Genomic DNA, 26,091 nt, shown 5'->3' with positions numbered 1-26,091 from the left:
TTGCTATTCGGTGCACGTGTCACGCTTTAATTACATGTAATCAAATTGGAAATCTAGTCCGCAGGACGGTTGCCTTTTTTGCAATGATCCAACGACTCTGATTTGTTAACTCTACTCCAACTTGGCCTGTACTCCAATAATAATAATATTTGGGAGTCCTTATGTTACATTTAATGTAACATACACAATCCACAAGAACCACACAAATTGTGAGACCCACATAATTATGTGGTTCTTGTGGGTTGTGTATATTACATTAAATATAACATAACAAAATCCATAATATTTTGCTCCGCAACACTTGACCCCGAAACTCCGACAAATCTTGGAGAATAAATAAATAAATAAATAATAATAATGGAGTTTTGTTGTGAAAGTCCCGTAACGTAGGAGACTTGGGGGGTGAGAGAGATACCTTGGATAGAACTTAGAAGAAATTCAAATTGGATTTGGGGAAAGAAAATGACTGTAAGTTATATAAAATGTAATTTAATATTTGTCTTACTATAAAATTCATATGGTACTAATTTTTTTTTTTTCAGTTACATATATTTACAAAATAGAAATATGAGAAAACGTAAATATATTATTCCACTCAATTATATTTAATTAAAAGAGAATTTGAGTTTATAAAAACTTAAATTATTGCTGTCACAAATATGAAAATAAACGGCAATGACAACACTCTCTCCTCCATAAAATGTAAAGATGTTACGGCCTGCAAATTTAAAATAGGGCAATAATCAAAGAGTCAGAGATCCTGTCGCAACTAGATATATTGCGGACGACATCTCTTTTAACCCAAAATCATCAACTACGACTTCAAGTCCAAGTGCCAAACACAACAAACGTTAGCCAGCCAAGAACGGAAGTTCGGCGAAAAAATAAATGACTTGGTCGCGCTTGGGACCGACACCTATACCGGCATATATACTTACTGGTATAAAGAGGAGTCAACAAATAAGCAAATTTGCCACTACTAGCTTTATCAAAGCTGCTAACTGCCACTTGCTATACGCATTGAGTATTGACTACCTCGATTTTGATGCCACATTTACAGCTCTAGCAGGCGCTCCTAGAGCAAGTAATATATATTGCCACGTCACATCAATGTTTCTTCGATCAGCGAGGTTTTAATTTGAGTTCATTCCCGTGTTTGTTTAAAAGTTGATGTTTCGGGTCACATCTGCTCCCGCGTGAAATGACGTACGAATCTAACGAAGATGATTGAATTTCTTTCTAGCCAGAACCGCAGAAATTTGCTTTCAATATTCAAATCAAATAAAATCCAATCTTATCCAAGGCTTTTTTGTGCAGACGGTGAAGGAATGGGGGACGTTACATGCAGAGACCGAGAGATCAGCATCTGTAATAACTAATCATTTCAAAGTGATATTGTTGTTGGCATCATATTAAAAAAAGATGCGGGTATTTTTCTTTAAGATGGCTTTTATCTGGAGTCACTAGTTTGCTTTTTTAAAGTTTATATGATCGATTTCTAATGCGACTGTGACTCTCAACCGGCCTCCATATGTATAGTGCCTGCGACAGGTTGACCCGCCAATTATTAACGTGGTCATGGTTTGAGAATTTTGGTATTTATAGCTTTTCATTTCCGCACGCCTCTTTGTATTTTCACAATCCAAAACGATATAATAATTAATTATTTCAAAGTGCTATTGACCGGCATTGTCTTAAAAAATTCTCTCAAAAGTTATGGTGTGAATCAAAAGTAGAGGAGTGCTAAACATCTAGAGGCTGAGAGAAACGGCAACTTCTGCTGCCGTTTTGCCTCTCTCCTCCTCTCAGCCATAAACTACTTTTTTTATTATTTAAAAAAAAAAAGGCTTGATGGGATAAAAAGTTAAAAACATCTCTCTCTCTCTCTCTCTCTCTCTCTCAGTTCGCGTGACATCATCACTCTGCTAGTGCTCTGTCCTTCTCTCGACTAGTGCTCTCTCTCTCAGTGTGAGTGGATCTAGAGAGATCGCGATCCTCCCTCACTCATGACTACTGCACAACTCAAACTTGTCCCACCTCACTCACTTCTTTACTCATTCTCGACTTTATCCTCCTCTCCGAACTGTCGCTACCCCCCACCGGTTCTTCCCTCTCTCCGGCTGCCAAATACAGAAGATGCTTAGTGAAAGAAAATGACTTTTTTTTTTTTGTGTGTGCATTCTTGGATTAATTTCGTAAATTTTGGTGGTAATTATTTCATGATAAAGATGAATTTTTGGTTTGGAATATTAATTGTATGAAAATTACTAGTTGCCAGAAGAGAGAAAGTCAGATAGAGTCGAGTGAATGAGGTCGGAGAGTTATGCAGGAAGGTGAGGGAGATGCAAGTTATAATAATTCTTCCGGGGGATTGTCACTTTACCGTACAGTAATGAACGCATATTATTTACTCTTTTTTATTTTGATAATGGTTAAAAAATTTTTGATAACATAAGTTTATAATATTATTCATATTTTTAATTATTTTTTATTTATATTTATTATAAATTAAATAAATTACATGAATATAAATTAAATAAAAAAATATATATTTTAATATTAAAAAATTAATAATAAATTTTATTTTTTGTAATTATTTATTTTGTGAATATTTTTTATAATAAATATTTTGTAATATTTTAAAATTAAATGTAAAAAGTATAGGAAAATATTTTATTATTTATCTTATAATAAATTTTTATTTGTCATTTAAATTTTTTTATAATAATTTTTTATCATTTTATAATAATTTTCTTATATATTTATTATAAAAAAATTTCACAAAATAAAATAAGTACAAGAAAAAAATTTTAATATTAATTTTTTTACTCATATCAAAATATATATTTCTTATTTTAAATACTTAATTTTTATTTAATTTTTATTCATGTGATTTATTTAATTTATAATAAATATAAATAAAAAAATATTTAAAAATAAGAGTAATATTAAATTTTTTAGTTATTATAAAAGTAATAAAAAAATGATATATATTAATTATTGTAGGAGAAAAATTGATAATCTCTTTAATTTTTTTATATTTTTAATTAAAAAATAAAAAGAAAAAAAGTGAGACAAATAGAAAGCACGTGAACTGCTTGCTTTTGTTTGTCCCCATAATGCTTGAATGATTAAATTTTTGTTTATCCCCATCAATCATGCTATAATTTTTTTTTTTAATTTTTAATAATAAAAAATTATTATGAGGCTGAGAGGAGGGGAGAGGCGAAAAAACAGCACATGTTAAAGCATTTTCCTTAAAGGTAAGTAGATATTTAAGTTGGTCAACATATCTTTTCTTTATCTATAGTTAGATTCGTTCAAGTCTTTCATAATTATAGGACTTGGATGAGCACAAAATATGTGTCAAAATTCAAGAAAAAGTAATTAAACTTTTATTTTGTTGAGGACAAATATAAGATTCCAATATGACAACTTGCCTTTACCCTTAAAATATCCAACGAATTTTGTCGATCCTAGTTAATTAGAACTTTAAAACATAGGATAGATCATAGATGTACATCATCTAAGGGATCAACTCAAGTAGATACGTCTTGAATTGGATATAAACAATTCATCCAATGAAATAGAAATAGTATCCCGATAGGCTTTTTCTTTTCCCAAATATGAACCTTGTAAGAGTGAGGGATGTTATTAAAATAAAAATAATTAGTCATACAACGAGTCAGAATGACATCCTTCATATATTTCCTTGCCTTTTAAATGATCCCCTTTCTTTTCTTTTTTCTTTTTTTTTTTTTTTGAAGGTTTCGAAGTTAATTTTTAATATTTCTACATTACGTACTTTATCCAAGTAAGCTCATGAAAATAGGGAGATCAGTAAGAGAGTCTTGAGTACTCCTTGCGGTATTGTTCTTTCCTCTTTATGTTTCTATTAACTTCTTTATGAACATTGGTAGAGTAGGAACCAAGAGTACCAAGACCTTTTAGCAATTATTACTTTTGTTCATATTAAAAAGACAATTCCTAATTAATTGTTAATTCAAACAACGCAGACTCTTTTGTTTTCTTCAAAAAAAAAAAAAAAAAAAAACCTAAAACTCTAATTTTTCAAACGCATAGTGACAAAAATGGGCATACTCTCAATTTTAGTCATGTTCATTTAATAATTATCATACAAAATATATGCAAATCTACAGTGTTCTCCCCTCCCAGGGGCCAGGCCCCAGCCACGTTATGTTGAATTGTTGATTCTCCATATTTTTGCCACTCCTTATGCGTACATAATTGAGAAAAGTCACTAATTTACCGTAACACATAAGAATTAATCATATGATGACACTTAATTTGTCTTATATAAAACAGTGAAAACAGAGAGAGTAGTTGTGAGTTGTAGGTGCCTAATTTGACATTTGTTTTCATAAAAAACAGGAAAACTCTTGCGGAAATTAAGCTATAAATTCAACTTCACTGCCCCCCAAACATAACATCCAGCGCAGTTTCACACTTTCATGTGTTTACCGACTAATTAAACATGGCGGAGATGATGGAAACTACTAAAGCGAAAAAAACCACCATGAAAATAGCTCTGCTAATCCTGAACATCATCCTCTTGGCTATAGGCAATTGCGCTGGCCCTTTGATCATGCGCTTATATTTCCTCCATGGAGGCAAAAGGATTTGGTTCTCAAGCTGGCTCGAAGCCGCCGGCTGCCCTGTCATTCTCATTCCCATCACAGTATCCTACCTGCAGCGGCGCCGCAGTAGCACTACTACTGATCACGAATCATCGACATCATCGCAGCCGTCCAATAATGATAATAATAAGTTGATCTTGATGAGACCTCCCGTGTTCTTCGCCTCAGCGATCATTGGAATCCTGACAGGATTGGACAATTACCTCTACGCTTACGGAGTTGCTCGTTTGCCCGTCTCAACTTCTTCCTTGATCATCGCCTCGCAGCTGGCTTTCACCGCCGCTTTCGCCTTCTTGTTGGTCAAGCAAAAGCTTACATCTTATTCACTCAACGCTGTCTTCTTGTTAACGCTTGGGGCAGTCGTATTGGGTTTGCACACCAACGGTGACCGGCCGCATAACGAGTCAGCAAGACAGTATCTAGTAGGGTTTCTGATGACGGTCGGAGCTGCGGTCTTGTATGGGTTTGTTTTGCCGTTGATGGAGTTGACTTACAAGAGGGCCAGGCAAGAAATCACCTACGCTCTTGTTTTGGAGATTCAGATGGTCATGTGTCTTTTTGCAACTCTTGTCTGTACCGTGGGAATGGTCGTCAACAAAGATTTCCAGGTTTCATTTCTCTTTAATTAATTATCACTTTATTTTCTCTCCTTCTTTTGCCGGCCAGTCCATTTTTTTCGTACAATTATCATCGGATTCTTCTGTTATTATAATATTATGCATGCGCAGATCAACATATGAAAATTAATAACATTATAACGTGACTGAGCTGATCAAACAAGTCAATTAAAACTCATGTAATCATATACAATAAGTTACTCTAATATATACGGTCAAATGTATGGAGAAAAAAAATAAAAAATTGACCAAGTATTCTTTATTTTCTTCTCTAGCATCATGCGCTAGCTTGAAATTTATCTTCTTCTTTTTTTTTTTGTTAATGATTAATGAATCAGCTTTGCTGGATAAACGACAATGTGGTGATGAAAGGGACCTAGTAGTGGGCGAACTCATCATAATTCATAGGTTTCAATTCTGTCACGACACATGTACAGCACACTTAGTAGATAAAAAGGGAGAAACAAAAATCATTATCTTGCTATATATGTTTTCTCCAAATATATGTCTTTAACAACCTATTGTTTTAAAATATTAGTGGATATCTTGTCATTAATTATGAAAAACGAGATAAAGTGATGAAAGGTTAAAGCAAAAAATGAAACAGTTAATGGAACAAGTTAATTGGTGCAGGCAATTGGAAAAGAAGCAAGAGCGTACACGCTAGGCGAAGGCAAGTACTATGCGGTGGTGGTGGCGAGTGCATTAATTTGGCAGTGCTTCTTCTTAGGGGCTATTGGAGTCATTTACTGTGGCTCGTCTTTGCTCTCCGCAATCATAATCGCAGTTCTGCTACCAGTTACCGAGATTCTAGCAGTCATTTTCTACAAAGAAAAATTTCAAGCTGAAAAGGGAGTCTCTCTTGCACTTTCGCTTTGGGGATTTGCTTCGTATTTCTATGGTGAGATTAAAAACAATAAGAAGATGAAGAAGCGGGAGCAACTTCCAGAAACAGAAATGCCAATTCCTAATCCATGATAACTAGTTTAACCATTGGAATGCCGTTAATTGGCTAGCTACCATAGTAAGTTTTATTTCGATATGAATTATTTATGATTACTATATTTCAATCTCGACTTGTTCAAGATAAACACCCAAATATATATATATATATATATATATATATATATATATATTCTGATCAAATTATAAATAGATAGATAGAGACCAAAATAAATTTTGTAGGGTTTTTATTATTTGGGACCGTTAATTTCGCGTCTCATGTGCTTCACGTTATAATCAACCTGCCCACCGGCATATTATAAATTTATTAAAGCATGCAAAAGCAAATGAGTTAATCCCCACTTCACTTTGTTTATTTATTTATCTTCGGATTATTGCGGGCACACGCATTCATTCATGATTCACGCCAATCACCATCAGATGCTGTTCATTGCAACTTGCTCTCCTAAATTAAATAGATACGGATATATGTGCGGGTATATTTATTTAGTCCGAATAACAATCTGAACGTAACTTAAGACAAATTTTAGATGATAATAATTGAATTGCATATAAATATGAACATAGATATGAAGATTGTTCGAGATCCTTGATGCTGATTCTGCTCAGAGGCTCATCTTTTGTTAGTCGTTCCGATTCTGCTAAGATACCTGCCGCGAATAATATTTACGAAGATGTGGCTGATTAACGGTGGGCTGTAAATATGACAACAACCGGTTATGAGTGTGTTTAGAGCCAAGGAAACGTCTCCGGTGATAGAGGAATTCTAAAATATATCAAAGTAATATAACTAATTGATAATTAATGCATGTATGATATATATAGTTGAATTTTAAATTATTATTAATTATATGCAGGTTTTTTAAAATAAATATACACATATTATAATATTATCTACTTATTGTATGAATATTTTAAAGGTATCCTCCAATTGTTCTATTATTTTTCAAGTGCACGATGAATTTTTTTTTTTAATTTTAAGGTAACTCATGTGCGCTTTTGTCCTTATTCTTGGTATAGCTAGTCCGCCCATTTCGTCTAGATAAGCAAAACGTATTCTATCATAACTCGTTCCTGCCAAGAAAAAAAGTGCAGCACTAATCAACCCATGAGAAATTATTTGTAAAACGGCTCCATTGAGACCTGTATCGGTTATCGAGCCTATTCCTAGAATTATGAAACCCATATGAGATACAGAGGAATAGGCTATTCTTTTTTTTAAATTCCGTTGGCCGGGAGATGTTGAAGCTGCATAAATTATTTGCACGGTACCTACTATCATAAATTGAGTGATTGTGTTTAATATTGGTGTATAATTTTGTATGTAAGTCAAGTCCACGTGGATTAACTATTAACTATATTGATATATTGCTAGTAATAAAATCCCTATTTGTTAAAAAAAAATGTTGGGTCACACTATATTTTTCCTATTTTCTTCTAAATTATAAAAAAGTGATTTTGAGAAATTAAAATAATTTTAGTTTTGATAAATTTATTTAAAAATTACTTATAGTAAAATCACTTCATTCTTTAACGTATTTTTTAAAGTAGTTTTATCTTTTATATATTTAATATTATATTTCTTTTAGTCAATTATAATATTATATTACTTTAATTTTTAATATATCATACACACACACACACATATATATATATATATAGGGCACTGTTTTAATAGTGTTCGAGAATTATTTGAGAGTTCGTTGGATTGAAATCTAAAGACTCCTAAATTTTTTTTTTTTTAACTGCACATGGTGGGTTGGCTGCACATGATCAAACAAACCATGTGCAGCCAATGTTGGCCTTTGAATTTACATCCAAAGGCTATCTTAATAGGGTATATACAATGTCATAATATTTCTAAAAATAAAATTTATTAAATGTTTAACTCATGGTCAATTGATCATTTTAACAGCACATTTATCGATAAATTGACTCTACGGGTGGGAGAATGAGAACCATATGAATTTAATGTAGTCGGTCCGCTTGGTCCAATAATCAATGATGTTGGGTGAGAATCCAGAGATCATTAATGTCATTGGCTGTTACAGCCGCATGGGTGGTTAGATTTTGATATTCTTAATTTAATGGATGAAAATAATTTTAACCTAAAATGAGGTATAGATGTAATAACTTTTTACAAAAAAAATTATTTTGAATCACATATTTATTTATTTTTTAAATAAATTTTTATTAATTTTGTATAACTAAATAATTTTGTTAACCATCTCTTCAACATTTATTCTTAAAATTTTTAAAAGTTTTTACTATATTTTTATAAAGATATAAATAATTATAATATTCATAAAGGTTTATAAATTCTGAATATATATTTGCACATGCATTTATAATTTCTTATCTCTCCTAAGAATAAATTAGATTTTTTTTCTTATATATATATATATTCTCTAAATTTAGCATCTTGAATTATAAGAGAGATTAAATGTCATAAAAATATTATGACTCTAATAAATTACTAGAAAGATGTTACAATGAATAAATCATTAGAACCTCTAATAATTTTACAAAATATATAAACTAATAAGTTACCACATTCTAACTATATACAAAGAGGATTTTCTTATGAAAAATTTTAATTATTTGATCCGATCAATAATTCAGACATGCGGAAAAATAATCAATTAAATTGAATTTCACTATATTTATAAATAAATTAAGAAACTCAAATTTATTTATAAATGAAATAGAAAAAGCAAACGATACCACATTCTAGCTATATACAAAGAGAATTTTCTTATGAAATATTTGGGTAAAAGCTTGTTTGGTCCCTATATTATGAGGTTAGTGCCCATTTAATCTCTATATTTTTAAGAATTCCTCAAAACGTCATTGCTGTTAAATATTAACACTTGCACCATTATTTTTTTATTCTTTTTAGCATGCTTTTACAATATTACACTCTTACAGTAATGTTTCTTTTTTGGATATTAATAAAAAATTGGATTATCAAATTAAACCCAAAATTAAAATAAAAAAAGATATATATTAATTTTTGTTGAAGCTCATGTGTGTCCAAAAAAATTAATTTTGTGAAAAATTAAATTATCAAATTTTTTAGAAAATTAATATTTTAACTACTCAGCAGAGTGTTCCACAAAAATTATATATATATATATATATTATTTTTATTTTATTTTTTGGTGTTAAATTGGTAAATTAATTTTTCTTTTTAATAATGTCTAAAAAAATAAACATTATTATAATATGGTAATATTATAAAAATAAGTCAAAAGGAATAAAAGGTAATGGCAAATGTGTCAATAATTTAATGATAAGGATGCTTTAGGGTATTTTAAAAAATATAGGGACTAAACGGACACTAACATCAAAATATAGGGACTAAATAAGCTTTTACCCGAAATATTTTAATCCTCTAATCCGATCAATGATTCAAACAAGAAGGAAAATAATCAATTAAATTGAATTTTGCTATATTTATTAAATAAATTAGGAAACCCAAATTTATTTATAAATGATACAGAAAAAGAAAAAGAAATGTTAGAAATTCTTAATTTAATAAAGAAAATATAAAACAAATTAAAAAGTTAGGAGATCAAATGAGTAAAAAATTTAATAAAGTTAAACAATTAATAAAAGACTTCAACATTGAAGATCATGATATATTAAAGTAAGAAATCATTAATATAATGAATAAAAACTCAATAAATATAAGATTAAACAAGTTAGAAATTCAATTAGATAGAATAAAAACTTGCCACAGAATTTGCTATAAATATAAATGAAAAACTTAAAAAAATTGAAGTACAATTGCTGTGCAGCTTGGTTGTAGCTTGGAGTTTAAAATAAAACTTTAAAAGTTATTAACTTTTATGTGGATTCAAAAATTTATAGTTGTAGTCATCCATGTTGTTTAGTGGAAACGTTTCAGCTGGGCAAAGAAATGAAATAAAAGACATCTTTCAGCTAAAGGTGGTTTCGAAACATGAAAAGTATTTGGGGTTGCCATCCATGGTCGGAAGAAAGAAAGTCAGCCTTTTCAAGGAAATAAAGTTGAGAATCTTAAGCAAAATCTCGGGATGGCAAAGCAAATTTTTCTCAAGCGGAGGAAGGGAGGTTCTAATAAAAGCAGTGGCCCAGGCTGTCCCAGCCTATGCAATGAGTGTGTTTAGACTTCCTTCAACTTTATGTGATGATATACAACGAGCAGTTGCTGGTTTTTGGTGGGGAGCAAAAAAAGATCGGAAAAGTATCCACTGGACAAAGTGGGAGAGTCTTTGTCACGCAAAGGGTAGGGGAGGGCTTGGATTTAGAGACTTTGCATGCTTTAATCAAGCCCTGATAGCCAAGCAAAGCTGGAGAATAATCCAAAACCCTGAATCTTTGCTGACGAAAATTCTGCAGGCAAGATACTTCAAGAGCTGTGAATTCTTACAAGCCAAGTTGGGATCAAAACCATCCTTCATTTGGAGGAGCATACTTTGGGGGAGACAAATAATCCAAAAAGGAATGAGATGGAGAATTGGATCAGGGGACTCGGTTCAGGTATACAAGAGCCAATGGATACCAAGACCACAAAATTTTAAACCTATAGCTCCGGCAACTCTAAGTGAGGATGCCAATGTAGCAGGCTTGATAGATGCCAATCATCAGTGGAAAGAAACACTCATTCATCAGCATTTCAGCAAAGAAGATGCTGAAAAAATTCTAAAAATCCAGCTCCCAATCAGCCCCCAACCAGACCAAATCTTATGGCATTATGATAAAAAAGGCCAGTATTCGGTTAAGAGCGGATACCAGATAGCTAGGAAGATCAAGCACTCTGAAGAATCATCTTGCTCTGAAAATAACAGTGGGCAATGGAATGTGATTTGGGCAATGGAGCTGCCGGAGAAAATAAAAATTTTTATGTGGAGGGCTGTAAAAAATCGGCTCCCAACAGCAGAAAATCTATGGAAAAGGAGAGTGGTGCAGGATCCAATATGTTCGAGGTGTAAAATGAAGGCTGAGAGTATCGTCCATGCACTATGGGAATGTAAACCAGCAAGGCAGATGTGGAAGCTAACTCCCTATTATGCAGAAATGAAGGTGCTTATAAACCAGGATTTGTTATCTATGATGAAGGAAATAGAAAAAAGAAGAAGCAAAGAGGAGTTGCGGAGGATAGTTGCGTTGTGCTGGGCAGCATGGTATTCAAGAAACGGGTCTATCTTTGAAAATACAGAGCAAGATCCTCATATCACAGTAGCCAAAGCTGATGCCACAGTTGAGGCTTATGCAAGAGTAAAAATGGGGAAGATTTTAGCAGCAGCAAGCAACACACCAGAAAAGAGATTAAGCTGGTTGCCTCCTCCGCAAGGTTTTTTTAAAGCAAATGTCGATGCGGCCATAAATGAAGAGAAAAGGGAAGCAGGTCTGGGAGTGGTGGTCAGAGATAGCAATGGAGAAGTGATAGCTGCAGCTGTCAACCGAACATCCTTCTATGGGAATGTAGCTCAAGCTGAAGCAGCAGCAGTAAACATTGGGATCCAGACTGCAATGGAAGCTGATTTGCTTCCTCTAATTGTCGAGACGGATTGCAAAGAAGTCTTGGATTTAGTCCTCCATAAGCAGAGCAGCAGAACGGAAATATTCTGGAATATAGCTGAAATTCAAAAAAAGATGAGCTCACTTAACAGCAGGGCAAAAATTCAACATATCTCTAGAGACTGTAATGCAATTGCTCATGCACTTGCTAAGATAGCCTTAGGTAGTGACAGATCTTGTGTTTGGAAGGGATCTTTCCCTCCTCAAATCATGTGCTTGTTTTCAAAGCTTTGTTAATGAAAGTAAATCTTTCTATCAAAAAAAAAAAAAAAATTATAGCTGTAACGAACTGTACGTTGGAGTTGTTGAGTCATCATTGAATTACATCAATAGACTTGACTAGCTTACAGAATCTGTGAGCTACAGATTGCAGCATCAGCCGTTGGATGTGGTTACGTGTGAAGTGAAAAACTAAACAATAGAAAATGGGACGGTGGGAGATGTTTGTTACAGAATCTGTACCATAGGCAGGTCCACATCAATAATAAACTTACAAATGCTAAACTGTAGGCGGCAACAAAGTCGTTTCGAGTTGAATCATCACAAGCCAACAACGAGAAATTTACTCACTACTGATTCACTTTTGGTCTTGTACTCCTGTTGGGGTTCTACGTTCACCCTACAATATAAATAATGTTTGTATATATCGAAAGTAAAACAAAATCTAACACAAAACCCACAAGAGATAAAAAAGAAAGAGTGGTGATACAGTCATAAATTTTTATATAAATTTATCTTGTATAAATTGACGTGACATTAATTCATTAGTTGAATAAAAATATAAAATAATAAAAATAAATCATGTGGGCCAAGTGATATTTAATTCAACTAATCTTATCATGCCACATCAGTTTGTACAAAATAAATTTGTACAAGAGTTTGTGGCTATATCATTACTCAAAAAAAAATTGTCTTAATAATTAAATTTTTTTTATATTCTAATCATGATTTTTTTTTATATACATATTACTATTGAATATGAATATTTTTTTTTTCTCTTAATACTAAAATTCTCTTATACTGTGGGAATGCTGGAAAGCAATTGCTTCTAAGTTCGTGGCCACATCTTTTCTAAATCACAAGTACTTTCGTACCTTTTAGCTCAAAGATCACATAGAGTTAACATATTTGTACAAAAGAGCTGCCCACACCTTTAAAACCTTAAAGGTGTGTTTGAAGTATTATATTAGTTGTATTGCATTATAGTATAATATAAGTAGTTTTGTCCATGATATAATATTATGTTAGTGTACTATGAATTGCTTTATATAAAATAACATTATTTTATAGTAATATTAATATGATTTAAATATATTATTAATTTTTGAAATTAAGTATTAACTATTTATTTTTTATATATTAATTTTTTAATAAAAATAATTTAAAAATATACAATTATTAAATAATAAAATATTACAATATAATGTTATATTATTAATAGCATTACATTATAATATAATTTATTTCTATATGTCACTTATTATAATATAGTATAATTTAATATTTTATTCTTAAAAATATAATGCTATATAATTATATAATATTAAATTATAGAATTTATTTTTATTTATGAATATCGAATATAATTGTTTAGTTTAAATTTATGATTTTAGTAATAAAATTAAAAATTTCTCACATATTTAAAGTAAAATAATTAAAATAATTTTATGTAATTCATTTATTAAATATTTAGGTTTATTACTATCTTATATTACTATTTAATTACATTTTTATTTAAATATAAATATAGATTAACATTTAATAAATTTAAATTTATTATAATTTATTAAATAATAAAAGTTAAATGATCATATCTAAGATATGAATAATATTTTATTGCAATCTAGCCTAAATCACTCCTATGAATTTATTTTATACACCTTTCATTCTATTAACCACCTCTTTAATGCAGCATGATGTAATAAAAAATTACAGTCGAATATAGATTAGCAAAAAGACAATATTCTAATGCAATGCCATATAATATAATGCAAAGTGCCAAATGCACCTAATATATGGTACACTTTCACAACACTGGGAAGTGCTCTCCCCCCAACTGCAGGAAATGTAACTCGAGTTGCGTACTCTGGAAACACCTTCTCAAGAAGCTGCCAATGAAGACGAATACAAAGAATACTAATGTTGTAGCCCAACATGAATTCACCATGATAAGTTGACAACAGCCGAAATGCCCACAGTTCTTCAACATAATTTTTATTCCACAAACACTCCGCCACCCCCACCCCCCAACAGACAAAAAAAAATAAAGGGACCTTGAAAACTATGTAGCCAACGATGTATTCGATGAATTTTTGCTTTACTGCTAAATATTTGATTAAAAAAGCCACAGTTCAAAGTGGGGGAAAAAAGATAGAGACATTTATTGGTATTTACCATTACAACTCTGAAACTGTTTTCTATACAACAATTACAATTGGTAAAAAGGAAGAAAACTCTATGGAAACCAAAACTGATCAATGAATTGCTGCAAAAGAATGGGGTTGCATCAAGATGGTGATTGTGTTAATTAACTGCTAACTTCCGTCTATAGAAATCCTTCAGTGCAGAGGAGGCAGCACTTCCAATATCACTGAGAGTCGGCTCTTGTATCTCTATCAAAGTAATCTGGATTCTTGTCTTATATCAGCTCATGGTTTTACTCAAGAACAACAAGATTAGTAAGAACAGAGATAACTCAAGCATGAACTTAGGAGCCCTCACACGTTCAACAATTCGCTGCCACCTGAAAGTTCAACCAGTAGATAGCTGCTGATAAAGCCTGTTGTCCATTTCAGGATCTTCATTACAAACATAAGAATGACTAAAGGACCAATCATTATCAAGTTGGTATTAAATCGCATCAAACTAATGACATTATGCAAGCTAATTGCTTCCGAAAAATACTAATTTGTTTTGCTAGTTTCAGTGCAAATAAAGTAAACAGAATATTTATTTCACGATCACAAGGTTCGGGATCAGTTTAGAACTTGTTGATTTAATATACAAGAGACTTTTCTGTAGGGATGGCAAAAATCCCCACGGGGACGGGTACCCTCGGGGATTTTCCCCATTCGGGGAGGGTACGGGGATAATTTTATACCCAATTTTTTTTTCGGGGAGGGGACGGGGAAAATTTTTTACCCAATTTTTTATTCGGGGAGGGGACGGGGATGAGGTGGAATCCCCATCCCCTACCCATTTCCCCATTTTAATTTTTAATTTTATTTTTATTTTTAAAATTACTAATAAATAAATAACAAAATTATAAATATTGTTAAAAATAATAAATATCAAAATAGTTGTATGTTGGGAAAGTGGTCACCTTTTGCCGGGAATTAGTTGAAGAGTATTAATTGAAGTTTTCACCAACTGTTTATTGCTTTGATTATACTGGTAGTAGTTCTTCTACTAGATCTACAGGGGATTCTTATAAGAAAGCAACCAAATGGATGATAGGTTTTGATGATTATGTAAACAATGGAGATTGTGCAGTTGTTGCAGATGAATTAGATTCATATTTGGATGAGAAAGTTATACCTCGGATGGAAGATTTTAATATTTTGAGTTGGTGGAAGACAAATGCTAATAGGTATCCTACATTAGCTCGAATTGCTAGAGATATTTTGGCAATTCCAATTACAACAGTTGCTTATGAATCAGCTTTTAACACTAGTGGTAGAGTTGTGAGCCCATACCATAACAGACTTCATCCAAGCACATTGGAGGCCTTAATGTGCTGTCAAAGTTGGTTACGAGCTTACAATAGCGGTATGAGTTTATTTTAATATGATTAATTTAAAATCGAAAATAAAAAAAATGTATTAGACTATTAGTTATTCGGGGACCGGGGACCCTCGGGGATCCCCTGTTATTATTCGGGGAGGGGATGGGGATTCTCTCAAGCAATTCTGACGGGGACGGGGAGGGGACGGGGACATATGTAAAATATCGGGGATGGGTATGGGGAGATTGGTCCCCTCCCCTCCCCTCCCCATTGCCATCCCTACTTTTCTGGCACATGGAAAGACCAACTGAACAAATTCCATAAATCAAACACCAGGATGAAAGTCAGGAAACGTGGTAATCCTGTAGAGTATATATTAATGTCGATCAACATGCATGGTTTTGAAGCAGGTAATTTATTGAACCAATCTATTATCTAAGAAGGTAGAAAAACCTGGAAAAACTTTCCTCAATTAATTTTACATTGAAACGTATAATTCAGGAGACACTTATCCATTTGCATAACACCATATGAAAAAGCTCCAAAAAAGAATCATGCATACAACTTATCTTATGCCTAGACTTAGTTTAAACTAAAACAAAGGATTAATTAATCAAGCAGGAATCAACATGTGGAAGAATGAGAAGTTCTAGGAAGGGCATGCATTATGAAAGAAGACGCACTTACCAATTTTCTTCAGCGGAGGTGTTGTTTTCATTATTAATTTCTTCCTCTGCAAATTCTTCTAAAATAGCACGTTGGCGTTCATTTAATGCACTAGCCAAAATTCAGACAAAGAGATACAAAAACAAATGAGTTGGTGCATGTGTTTTCACAAACCCCAGTCAATTGGATCCAAGCACTAAAGGTAATCATAGCAAGAAATCCATTTCCACATTTATTTCATGATCCTGGAAGCAAAAACACAATGCACTTTTGCCAAATAGCCCATTATGCAACAGTTGATCCCTCAGTTCTTGTATCTCTGAAAATTAAGCTCAGTTTTCTTATGTAAAGGTCCAAACACACCACATTTGAAAGGAATCAACAAACACACCAACAAACAGATAAGCATTCCAAACACCACACACTCATCCTTGTTCAACAGATGTAATCTCCTCCGTGAACACCTTCAGCCATAATTGTTCTTAGCAATATAATTGGACATACAACCAAATAGACGTAAGAAAATTTCAGTTATGCAAGCATTCTTTAAGGATCAATTATGCTGTAATGCAGCATGAGAAAGCTTACGTGGGGAAGTTGACTCGGAAGCGCACATATTGATCTCCATGGTCCAAAAAGAGACCATTCTTTGCAAGTCCTACAGGAACTTAACGGTTAAGTGTACTTCAAAGGATGGGAGTAACTTCAAAGCATGAAAATATAAGATTCGACATACCTTTCCCTCTTAGCACCAGAAGTTGTCCAGGTTGAACCCCCTTTGGTATCTGCTAGGGCCACAATTGCCACCAAAGCATAGTTAGCATCACAGCAGTAAGAAGCAGGCCAAAACTTAACAGAAACAGATATATGTATGAGGTTCAATTCCGAACTGTGGGTCTGAACGACGTGGATATTGAAAAATATGACATGCAAATCATTCACTAGGAATTTTGTTCCCTCTTTACCTTCCAAAATAGAACTCGTAAAGTTTTGAGTGAAATGCTGGCAGGAAATTCTAACAAATGAAAAATAGGATTTAAAGTCGGAATTTTTCCTTTACTCCAACAGTTGATGATCTCTCCCTATTGAATTTTCACCATGTCAATACGATGTTACCAAGAATTTTGTCAAATCAATTTGAGTATCGTGTAAGGAATGTGGCCCCCAAGCCCAGGTTCACAATATAAATCAGCCATTTCTGAAAATTGCAGCGTTTGTGAGCCTAACTAAACATGCTCCTCACACGCCAATAAACTAACTTCACTTGATACTTTTTGTTCCTGACTTCTAGTTTCTTTAGTCTGCCACTGTTTCTGATTGGGTTTGGAACAACGATCAAGTTCAAACATAATAGATCACTTGACTCTGAGACAACATACAAGCAGCTTCCTTCAGTTAAAATGAGATGTAACACTATGTTCATGACTATATATCAAGGAATAAAACAATAATAATAATAAAGACAGAACTATTACTTTTACTTGCACCTTCCCTGACAAAGTTGGAACATCAACCTTTCCACCAAGAATGGCCTGTAAGAAAATTAAAACTTTAGTTGATAGTAAGGGCTTAGAAGCTATGAATCTGTAAATGGATTAAGAAGATAAAGATAAATTAACAAAATTAAGCAAAAATTTGATTTAAAAAAATGGCTAAAAATGGTGATACATCATCATGTTGAGTGGAGAACTTGATCGTGTACTACATAGATCAGACCAGATGGAAAACTAGACAAATGACACAAAGATTTTACATAATGATTCAGTTCTCACTTGAGTAAAGCTGATATTAGAGTCCACATATACATCTGCACCATCTCTAGAAAAAATAGGATCATCAGCAACCTACATTGACAAAAGAAATGAATCTTTAGAAGTAAAGGGAATAAGCATCTCAACCGAAGACTCCATTCAATGAAGAGAATTACTCTTTAAGAAAGAGAAGATTCAATTTCGTTCCAGTGAAGAGAACACTGGTTCCTCTTCATTCCAACAACTAGCATTAGCTTTTTTAATGACAAGTCTTTGAATGCACAAACCTTCTTTGAATCGCATTAAAATATTTTGATAATCAAATTTTCACGCAAAGGTGAATGAAAGATCTCATGATAAATACAGCCACTCTAGTCAAGGAATAAATAGAGTAAACCATGCCTTTAATTTAATAAATAAGTTCCCATGTTGACGTCCTCGTCCCCCGGCATTGCCAGCCTCCGGTACACGTATTGTATCTCCAGAGTCCACACCTAATTTTATCATCAAAGATAGATCAGAGATATGATTATGGATACAGATTTAAATATTAAGTATAGGCATTCACTATACCAGTCAAAGAAGACACTATTTCAGTTTTTTTCCAGTGGGCTCATAAGCCCTTTGTTTTACAGGCTCAAGTCAAACTTCCTAGGAAGCAATATATCAATCGATCAGTTTAGTAGGCCTTCAACTACTGTATACCACATTTTTTGCAATCCCACATCTGAAAGCTCAGAGGGACATATCTCAATCTTAATCTCCCACCCTTCATGGAAAGATCCCAGTAAAACCCATGTCAATACCTACTGCAAAGTCGACTGCCAAAGCTCAACAGATTTTAGTTGAGTTAAAAATGAAAAATAGCAATTGCTATACATTATCCGACTGAGATTTGAGTTTCCAGCCTAAGTTGGCTGTAAATTTGGTGAATGTCCAGCAAGCCATGAACTTCTATTGAGCTCTTCTTACTACACATTTAGCCAAGCTCAAATGAAAGTTTAAGAAGCTTGTACAAGCTCAAGTTATCAGATTCCTGTTCATCCAAGCTTGGTGCTCAATTCATTTGCATCCCTAATCAAGAAGATTTTCTCAGTACAGCAGACCAGAGTTATGTATTACTCAACACCCATCAAAATAACTCCGTAAGTCACGTAACCTTTCCTACCCATCAAAATAACTCTGCAGGTCATAAACCCTTTTTGTATGATACTCACATTTTTATGAAGTTAGCACTGATTATGGTTGGAAATAGTCCTTCTTTTGAGACATTATATAGTTCAAATAGCCAAGGCATCCCCATGTACAGAATTTGACTTATTAACATGAACCAAGATACATGACAAAATCAAACCCATCAATTTGAGGTCTCATCTTTCTCCTTCAAACATTAATTAATTTTCTTTAGATGCAAAAAGTTCAAACCTAGAACCTTCCGTAACCATGATCTGATCACCTGAGGAAAAGCTAAGCGGTGTCATCAGAAAGCATTATAAATCAAACCTGCTGGAATTGTAACTTTAACTTCCTTAACGCCATCAACCACCCCGGATCCTTTACAAGTCATACAGTGATCCTGGACAACAAGGACAAAAAGAAAATGACTTACATCAGTTACCAAAATTGCACAACATATAACGTTCCATGCAACTTTTTACTTGAATTCACACTGCACCTTAATGATCCTTCCCAACCCCTTACAAGTGCTGCAAGTTGATGTAAATGGAGGAATAGTGACCTGGTTAATAGTTGAACAATATTAAAAGAATGTATAATTTGATAACCAGTACTAAAATAACAAGCAAAAGATTTATCCTCAGAAAGTGAGCCCATTCAGAACAATTTATCCACTACTCATCATAAGTATAGATCTTCAAATCACTTACTCTCCCTATGCCTCTGCATGTTGAACAGATTTTTGTTTTGGCATCAGCTGGAAAGCCACGCCCATCTGCATCAATAGCCAAGGGACAAGAGAGAACTCAAGCATTAATGACAGTGAAATGAATGAATTTGTACACAACTGAAGGAAAAGAATGAAAAGGCTCGTATAAGAAACTAAGGCTTTGTTCTTCTTGATTTCCTAAATATGCATGATTCCAAGAGATATCAGTTTTACTCACGGCAAGAATCGCACGGCACAAATGCATCAAAAGACACATGTTTTGTACATCCTTTAGCAGCTTCAGCAAAAGAGAGAACCAGCTCCACCTGTAAAATTTGAAAGAAAACGTAGCTCAATTATTTAGCTTAGAATTAGTCGCGTTTTGATATACATACTGGTGATCAGAAGCAAACAAGTTCACCTGAATGTCAGGTGCAAAATGACTGGTCTCATCTTCAAAAATCTGTAAGCCATCAATGACTTTTAAATTCAATACTAAAAGGACACAACAATAGACCACATTAAAATAGAAAATGAAAAGGGTACAGTAAAGATACCTCGGAGAATATTTTATGGAAAGAATCAGAGAAGTGAGTTTGATAAGCATATCTGAACCCCTCTGCATCACCAGCATATCTAAATCCCTCTGCATCACCAGCGCTATATTTCTCATTTTCTGAGCCTCTACTTCGCCTCTTCAATTAACAAAAGTATAACAAGAACAACAAAGTTAGTTTGAAAAACCTTCTACAGGGACCATGGGAAATAAAAGAACATATTTTGAAATCTTTAACTGTCTATAAGTTTGCACTGTTGTACCGTCAAAGGACCAAACAGTTATACATACAGACCAAACACACACCTATTGGCCGCAGAATCACAAGAAGCGGCAAAGTAAGTAGCTAAAAAGAAAAAAGAAGGACTAAGAAGAAAATAGTTGTTACCCTGTCATATTGCGCCCTCTTCTCTGAATCCCGCAAAGTCTACAATATGCCAGGATAAGCAAAATTATCATACATAATCGAGGCAAGTTGGGAACCATTATGAAACATGATAATTTTTATTCTTTAATTGGAAGAATAAGATGGTTGTCGAAAAAGAAAACACTTGAGACGTGAGAAAATTCTTTACAAGAAAATGTATACTCCACAAGCTAACCAGATTTACAAACCTCATAGGCATCTCTTATCTCTTGAAATTTTCTCTTTGCAGAAGGATTATTCTTATTTGCATCAGGATGATACTGCTTCGCAAGCTGCACCAATTAACAGAAACTTGGCAACTTAAACATCAAACAGAGAACAACAACATATCTGTCTAAGTGGCAACACGAATCAAAGGCTCACATGACGGCGCAGAACAGAAAAAGACAGCTAAAAGCGAATAAATGATGGTACCGATTAGGAAAAAAAAATGCATCACTAACTAGTCTACAATCTAACATGGACTGATACCAAATGCCTAATGTCTAAAATATACGCACCATATGAAATGCCTTTTTTATCTCATCCTGGCTGGCATTTTCAGGAACACCAAGTAATTCGTAGGGGTCTCGCTTATTGGAGTAGCATGATCCTGAACAAGTATACTAAGATATAATAACAAAAACTAAACAGCTATAGCTTGCTCAATTTTAGAAAATAAAGAATAAAAAGTTTGTGAAGGATCAAATCAAAACCTGTAGCATGAATACACCTCCTAGCCAAAAACATTCCAGTGGTACCAAAATCAGCAAGTGTCCCAGTAACCGAACTACAATAGTGCAAACCTTATCCAAACCAAAAGAGAATAAAGGAAAAATAAATAAATAATATTCCATAGATCACTTAGCATCTCCAAACAAAACAAAAAACAGCTTACCTCGTTTATGAAGTATCGATTGAGGCAATGTAGCAGCTTTTTTAAGGCAATGAGCTTTATTAATCGGCGATTCCACAGCCGTAGATGAAAGCAATTGCCGTCGAGACTGCAAAGCATTAGCAATTGATTAAAATTGACATCCAATAATAGGAAAGAAAAGTAACTACTGATTAATTAGCGGTTCATGAACTGACCAGCCGTAGCCAGCTAAATCTGCTCATTTTCCGTAGATAAAAGAGCTGGCAATTCTCTTCAGTTTATTATGCGCCAAATTGAAGGAATTTGATAGGTCATAGCAAAAGTTTGTCGTGATAAGCAAGAAATGAATAATCAAAGAAATAAATAAATAAATCAAGATGAAATTTTTGCACCGGCGGCTTGGGCCTTATTTGGGGCTTAACGTATATCGTTTTGGAGAAAGTGATGAATAAAAATGGAAAGTACGAAACCAGAGATGAACCTTTGGCGCTGGGAGGTTCTGGCTTCTGGGGGTTTATATGGGGCTTAACGAATATTTTGATACGGTACCGTTCGTTTGACCTACATACAATGTTTAAATTGTCAATTGAATGCATCTGGACCATTGCCCCTGGGGGACCCACCCGAACGAACGGTCTAGGCGCGCCCGGTTCACCTTTTAAGAAAACTATGAGTTTTGATTTTTGGATAGTTTTCATTTTTGGAACGCTCTCTTCTGCCAAGTGTGGTCTGTGAATCTGTGATGCTTCCCTATCATCATCGTCTATTATGGCCATCCGCTCGCTTTTTGCAAATCTAAAACGGTGAGTTTCAAAACTTTGTCTGTTTATGCTTCGTAATCTTTTCTTCTTATTAGTTCCCACTGGATTACAGCGACAAGGTTCAGTTGGAACCATTAACTACATCTGCATGGAGGTTCATAACCTCAAGCGTTTCAGAGATGAAACCGCTGTCAAAATCATATATCAATATTATCAAGGACGAGGACATTGGAAGTTACATTTTGAGAATGAAATCTCCGAGGCGCAGCGCAGCCACGTTGATTGAAAATTGGGTCAATTCGGGCCACAGGGTCAACGTTTCGGAGCTCCGATCCATCTCCAGGCGGCTTCTCAAGTTCAAGCGTTACAAACACGCACTCGAGGTTTCTTTCCCCCCCCCCCCCCTCCTCCCCTTCTTTCTTTATTCCTCCTTTTTCTCAGCTGCCTACATTTTGTTCACTCGAGATTTCGCTTTCCATATTGTCAATTATATTTTTACGAATAATTTATCCCAATTATGTTTGTTTAATTGCATTGGATATCTTTATGTTAATTATACAGATATTAACCTGGATGGAAACTCAAAACGGAACCCGAATGTCAGCCACTGATCACGCCATCAGATTGGAGTTAATAATCAAAGTCCGCAATATAACGGAGGCTGAAGAGTATTTGGACAGCATAAGCAACAGTGCATCACGGAAAGCGGCCTGTTTGCCTCTTGTTCACGGTTATGTGAAAGAAAGGGCCATAGACAAAGCTGAGGCTCTCATGAAAAGGTTAAGTGGCTTCGGGCTGATTGTGAGCCCGCATCCATTTAACGAGATGATGAAGCTTTATATGGCCACATCTCAGTATGATAAAGTACCCCTTGTTATTATGCAAATGAAACTAAATAAAATACCCAGGAATGTTCTCTCCTACAACCTTTGGATGGATGCTTGTGCCAAGAGTACTGGGGTCTCTTCAGTGGAAATGGTTTATCAAGAAATGCTGAGTGATAAAAATGTCGAAGTGGGCTGGAGTTCCCTTTGTAGCTTAGCCAATGCTTATATAAAAGCAGGCCTGGGTAGTAAAGCTCTTCTGGCACTGAAACATGCAGAGAAGAAGCTCTCTACCTGTAACCGCCTAGGTTATTTCTTCCTTATTACACTCTATGCTTCTTTGAATGATAAGAAGGGAGTTCTTCGGCTTTGGGAGGCTAGTAAAGCAATAGGTGGGAGAATCCCCTGTGCCAGTTACATCTGTGTACTGTCGTGCTTGGTGAAGCTGGGTGATCTCATTGAAGCAAAGAGGATTTTTTTAGAATGGGAATCCAATTGTCGGAATTATGACATTAGAGTTTCTAATGTTCTTTTAGGTGCTTACATGCGGCTTGGGCTGATAAAAGAAGCTGAGACATTACACACCCACACATTGTCAAGAGGTGGTTGCCCAAATTATAAGACATGGGAGATTCTCATGGAGGGATGGGTTAAAAGCAAGAATATGGACAAAGCTTTGGATGCCATGGAGAAAGGGTTTTCTATGTTGAATCATTGTGATTGGAGGCCGCCACATGTTACTTTATTAGCCATTGCTGAGTACTTAGAAAAGCATGGAAATATAGAAGATGCAAACCAATATCTTAGAGTTATCCATCGTTTTAGTCTTTCAAGTTTACCATTATATAAATCATTGCTTAGAATGCACCTAAATGCCCAGAAACCTGCTTTTGACATCCTTAAAATGATGGAGAAGGATAAAATTGAGATGGATGATGAGACTTCTACCCTTGTCCAAGCCTTTAACTTGTAAGAAAACTATGGACTCAAACCTACTGGCTTCCTGCAGAGACTGGAGGAAAGCAGTTAAAATCTTTACTGGGTTTGTTTTCCAAAACCAGGTGAGCAAAGGAGCTGTGAAATCTACCCCATGACCAGAGGTCTGAGGAAATTTTATTGGTTGTTTGAAACTTCAGTTACAGTATTTAAATGGAAGCAAAGCATTTTGCCACATTTGTGCAGCTTCTAGTTTTATGGATGTTGCTTGAGCAGTGGCGACAGTTAACAATAATGTACCATATATGATATATATATAGTCTAGAAGACATTCATACAAACCTATGAAGGATCATGCCTTATTTATGATAATATTTAGTCTAAAAGCAGTATTTATAAATCATATTAAGAAACCTTCATGCATGGGCAACCGCTGATGATGGTAGAGACTTCAAGTTGATGAACCTGTCAAGATCTTGCGGAAGCCTTTATTGTGCTCAAGCAATTCGTGCCAAGATGGTATGCATGCTTTGATAACAGGAACTTCAAGAAAATTGTTCAACCAAGCAGTAAGCAAAGGCATCGTCTCTGCATCAATCAGGCTGACACCTGCAATTTCCTCAACAATTCGACCCCAGATTCCAATCCACCCCACAGCAATGTCCAGAAAGCCTATCTTGTCACCACCAAAAAAGGGCTTCCCCTCCAGAGCCCTTTCCAGCATCTTCAGATTCTCTCGAGCTTTTGCAGCTTTCTCTTGTTCCTCCCCTTTTGAGGCAAATGCTCCCATGACTTCAGGTACACACTGAAGAAAATATTGATTAATGTATTAGTAAGAAGTGAATGGACAAGAGATGCTGTCTATGTGCTTGATAAGTTTAATAACAATTTTTTTGTCAAGGCAACTCAAGCCATATCATCTCTACAACTGGAAATTAAAAAAAGGGTAGTATTCAAATAAATAATTAAGCTTCAAGCTTTACGGGAGCTTCTTAGCTTACCTTCTCATCAAAGAATTTTGCCCAGAAACGTGCATTGGCCCGTTCGTAAGGATCTTCTGGGAGGAGAGGATTTTGTTTCCACGCTTCATCAATGTATTCGATGATCAGTAGTGATTCTGCCAATGGTTTCCCATTGTGTACAAGAACTGGAATCTTCTTATAAACCGGATTGTATCGCAACAGCAAGGGACTCTTGTTGGGGAGATTCTCTTCAACATATTCGTAGTGAACTCCCTTCAGTTTGAGCGCCCACTTAACTCTAAGAGCAAAGGGGCTTGCCCAGTAACCCAGCAACTTCACACTTTCTTCAGCCATTATTGCTCGCCAAGCAAAAGCAGCGCGTGATAATATCTAAATGAATGGTTTTTGTTGTTATCTTGCATTTCGTGACCACATATATTTATTGGTTTTTGATTTGATGAATATGCTAGAGAAAAAGTCAAGCAGTCTTAAATAATTGGTATTACTTGTTGCGTTTGTATTTTGCAACCTCATCCAGAAAGACTTTTAGCATCAGGTTTAGTGGAAGCATCTATAAGGTTCCATTTTTTGTATCTTTAGATTGACCCGTTGGTTTTTCTTTTCACTTCTTTGGGTTTAGATTTTTCTTTCAATTTCTCGTGGTCAAAGAATGACAGTTGTAATGACGGGCCTGCTTGTGATGTTTGGTAAATCTAAATCACCAGTTGTAGGGTAAAAATATTATAACATTTTTTAACATATTTATTGCAATTCAATAAACTTATGTTAACAAAAAAAATTGAAAAAAAAAAAAGAATTTCTCATCTGGGCTTCAAAAGATCCTCTTTTAATTTTTCGATTTCTTTTTTATTAAATAAAATAAAATAATGTTTCAATTTTTTCCACTCAACTCCAATTACAATTGATTAAAAAAAAACAA

The 26,091-nt window shown here is 34.1% G+C and overlaps 4 protein-coding genes across 12 annotated transcripts; 2 read left to right on the top strand and 2 right to left on the bottom strand.

Moving 5' to 3' along the window:
• The first annotated feature begins 4,397 nt into the window (after positions 1–4,397).
• Positions 4,398–6,348, top strand: LOC102612040 (purine permease 1). Its single transcript, XM_006472469.4, has 2 exons — positions 4,398–5,266; positions 5,909–6,348. Exons 1-2 carry the CDS (start codon positions 4,496–4,498, stop codon positions 6,251–6,253), a joined length of 1,116 nt encoding a protein of 371 aa, XP_006472532.2. The 5' UTR covers positions 4,398–4,495; the 3' UTR covers positions 6,254–6,348.
• A 7,755-nt stretch (positions 6,349–14,103) lies between these two features.
• On the bottom strand, positions 14,104–22,290 carry LOC102610865 (chaperone protein dnaJ 1, mitochondrial). Of its 9 annotated transcripts, none has more exons than XR_008054784.1 (19): positions 21,884–22,281; positions 21,690–21,795; positions 21,508–21,597; positions 21,313–21,404; positions 21,001–21,084; positions 20,774–20,812; positions 20,387–20,524; positions 20,251–20,292; positions 20,068–20,155; positions 19,831–19,895; positions 19,620–19,682; positions 19,448–19,520; positions 18,347–18,438; positions 17,966–18,037; positions 17,669–17,725; positions 16,930–16,978; positions 16,782–16,851; positions 16,215–16,674; positions 14,104–14,582 (listed from the first exon to the last, which is right to left on the bottom strand). XR_008054784.1 is itself a non-coding variant. In XM_025095992.2 (19 exons), the coding sequence occupies exons 3-19, from the start codon at positions 21,539–21,541 to the stop codon at positions 14,447–14,449; spliced, it is 1,248 nt and encodes a 415-aa protein (XP_024951760.2). In that variant the 5' UTR covers positions 21,542–21,597; positions 21,690–21,795; positions 22,150–22,290; the 3' UTR covers positions 14,104–14,446. The 9 variants fall into 9 exon arrangements, 5 of the variants coding, with proteins under 5 accessions (XP_024951760.2, XP_006472530.2, XP_006472529.2 ...); XR_008054782.1 differs by having other exon boundaries at positions 16,215–16,657; XM_025095992.2 differs by having other exon boundaries at positions 14,104–14,546; positions 16,215–16,304; positions 22,150–22,290.
• Positions 22,291–22,328: 38 nt separating this feature from the next.
• LOC102610257 (pentatricopeptide repeat-containing protein At5g27460) lies at positions 22,329–24,684 on the top strand. The gene is made up of 3 exons (XM_006472462.3): positions 22,329–22,471; positions 22,542–22,812; positions 22,991–24,684. Exons 1-3 carry the CDS (start codon positions 22,437–22,439, stop codon positions 24,224–24,226), a joined length of 1,542 nt encoding a protein of 513 aa, XP_006472525.2. The 5' UTR covers positions 22,329–22,436; the 3' UTR covers positions 24,227–24,684.
• On the bottom strand, positions 24,475–25,618 carry LOC102610558 (glutathione transferase GST 23-like). Its single transcript, XM_006472463.2, has 2 exons — positions 25,191–25,618; positions 24,475–24,994 (listed from the first exon to the last, which is right to left on the bottom strand). The coding sequence occupies exons 1-2, from the start codon at positions 25,503–25,505 to the stop codon at positions 24,641–24,643; spliced, it is 669 nt and encodes a 222-aa protein (XP_006472526.2). The 5' UTR covers positions 25,506–25,618; the 3' UTR covers positions 24,475–24,640.
• Between the last annotated feature and the right edge of the window lie 473 nt (positions 25,619–26,091).

The sequence above is a fragment of the Citrus sinensis genome, chromosome 5, assembly GCF_022201045.2.
Source record: "Citrus sinensis cultivar Valencia sweet orange chromosome 5, DVS_A1.0, whole genome shotgun sequence".
NCBI classification, from domain to species: domain Eukaryota; kingdom Viridiplantae; phylum Streptophyta; class Magnoliopsida; order Sapindales; family Rutaceae; genus Citrus; species Citrus sinensis.
The sequence above is the reverse complement of the archived record's forward strand: the minus strand, read 5'-3'. Positions and strand labels throughout refer to the sequence as shown.

Excerpts from the sequence above, each read along its gene's own strand:
- LOC102612040 (XM_006472469.4), top strand. The coding sequence starts at position 4,496 with ATGGCGGAGATGATGGAAACTACTAAAGCGAAAAAAACCACCATGAAA. Across the intron at positions 5,267-5,908 it reads TCGTCAACAAAGATTTCCAG|GCAATTGGAAAAGAAGCAAG; the intron begins GTTTCATTTCTC and ends TAATTGGTGCAG.
- LOC102610865 (XM_006472464.4), bottom strand. The coding sequence starts at position 21,910 with ATGAGCAGATTTAGCTGGCTACGGCTG. Across the intron at positions 21,085-21,312 it reads TAAAAAAGGCATTTCATATG|CTTGCGAAGCAGTATCATCC; the intron begins GTGCGTATATTT and ends TAATTGGTGCAG. Across the intron at positions 19,683-19,830 it reads CATGCAGAGGCATAGGGAGA|GTCACTATTCCTCCATTTAC; the intron begins GTAAGTGATTTG and ends ACTATTAACCAG.
- LOC102610257 (XM_006472462.3), top strand. The coding sequence starts at position 22,437 with ATGGCCATCCGCTCGCTTTTTGCAAATCTAAAACG. Across the intron at positions 22,472-22,541 it reads CTTTTTGCAAATCTAAAACG|CGACAAGGTTCAGTTGGAAC; the intron begins GTGAGTTTCAAA and ends ACTGGATTACAG. Across the intron at positions 22,813-22,990 it reads GTTACAAACACGCACTCGAG|ATATTAACCTGGATGGAAAC; the intron begins GTTTCTTTCCCC and ends TTAATTATACAG.
- LOC102610558 (XM_006472463.2), bottom strand. The coding sequence starts at position 25,505 with ATGGCTGAAGAAAGTGTGAAGTTGCTGGGTTACTGGGCAAGCCCCTTT. Across the intron at positions 24,995-25,190 it reads CAAAATTCTTTGATGAGAAG|TGTGTACCTGAAGTCATGGG; the intron begins GTAAGCTAAGAA and ends TATTTTCTTCAG.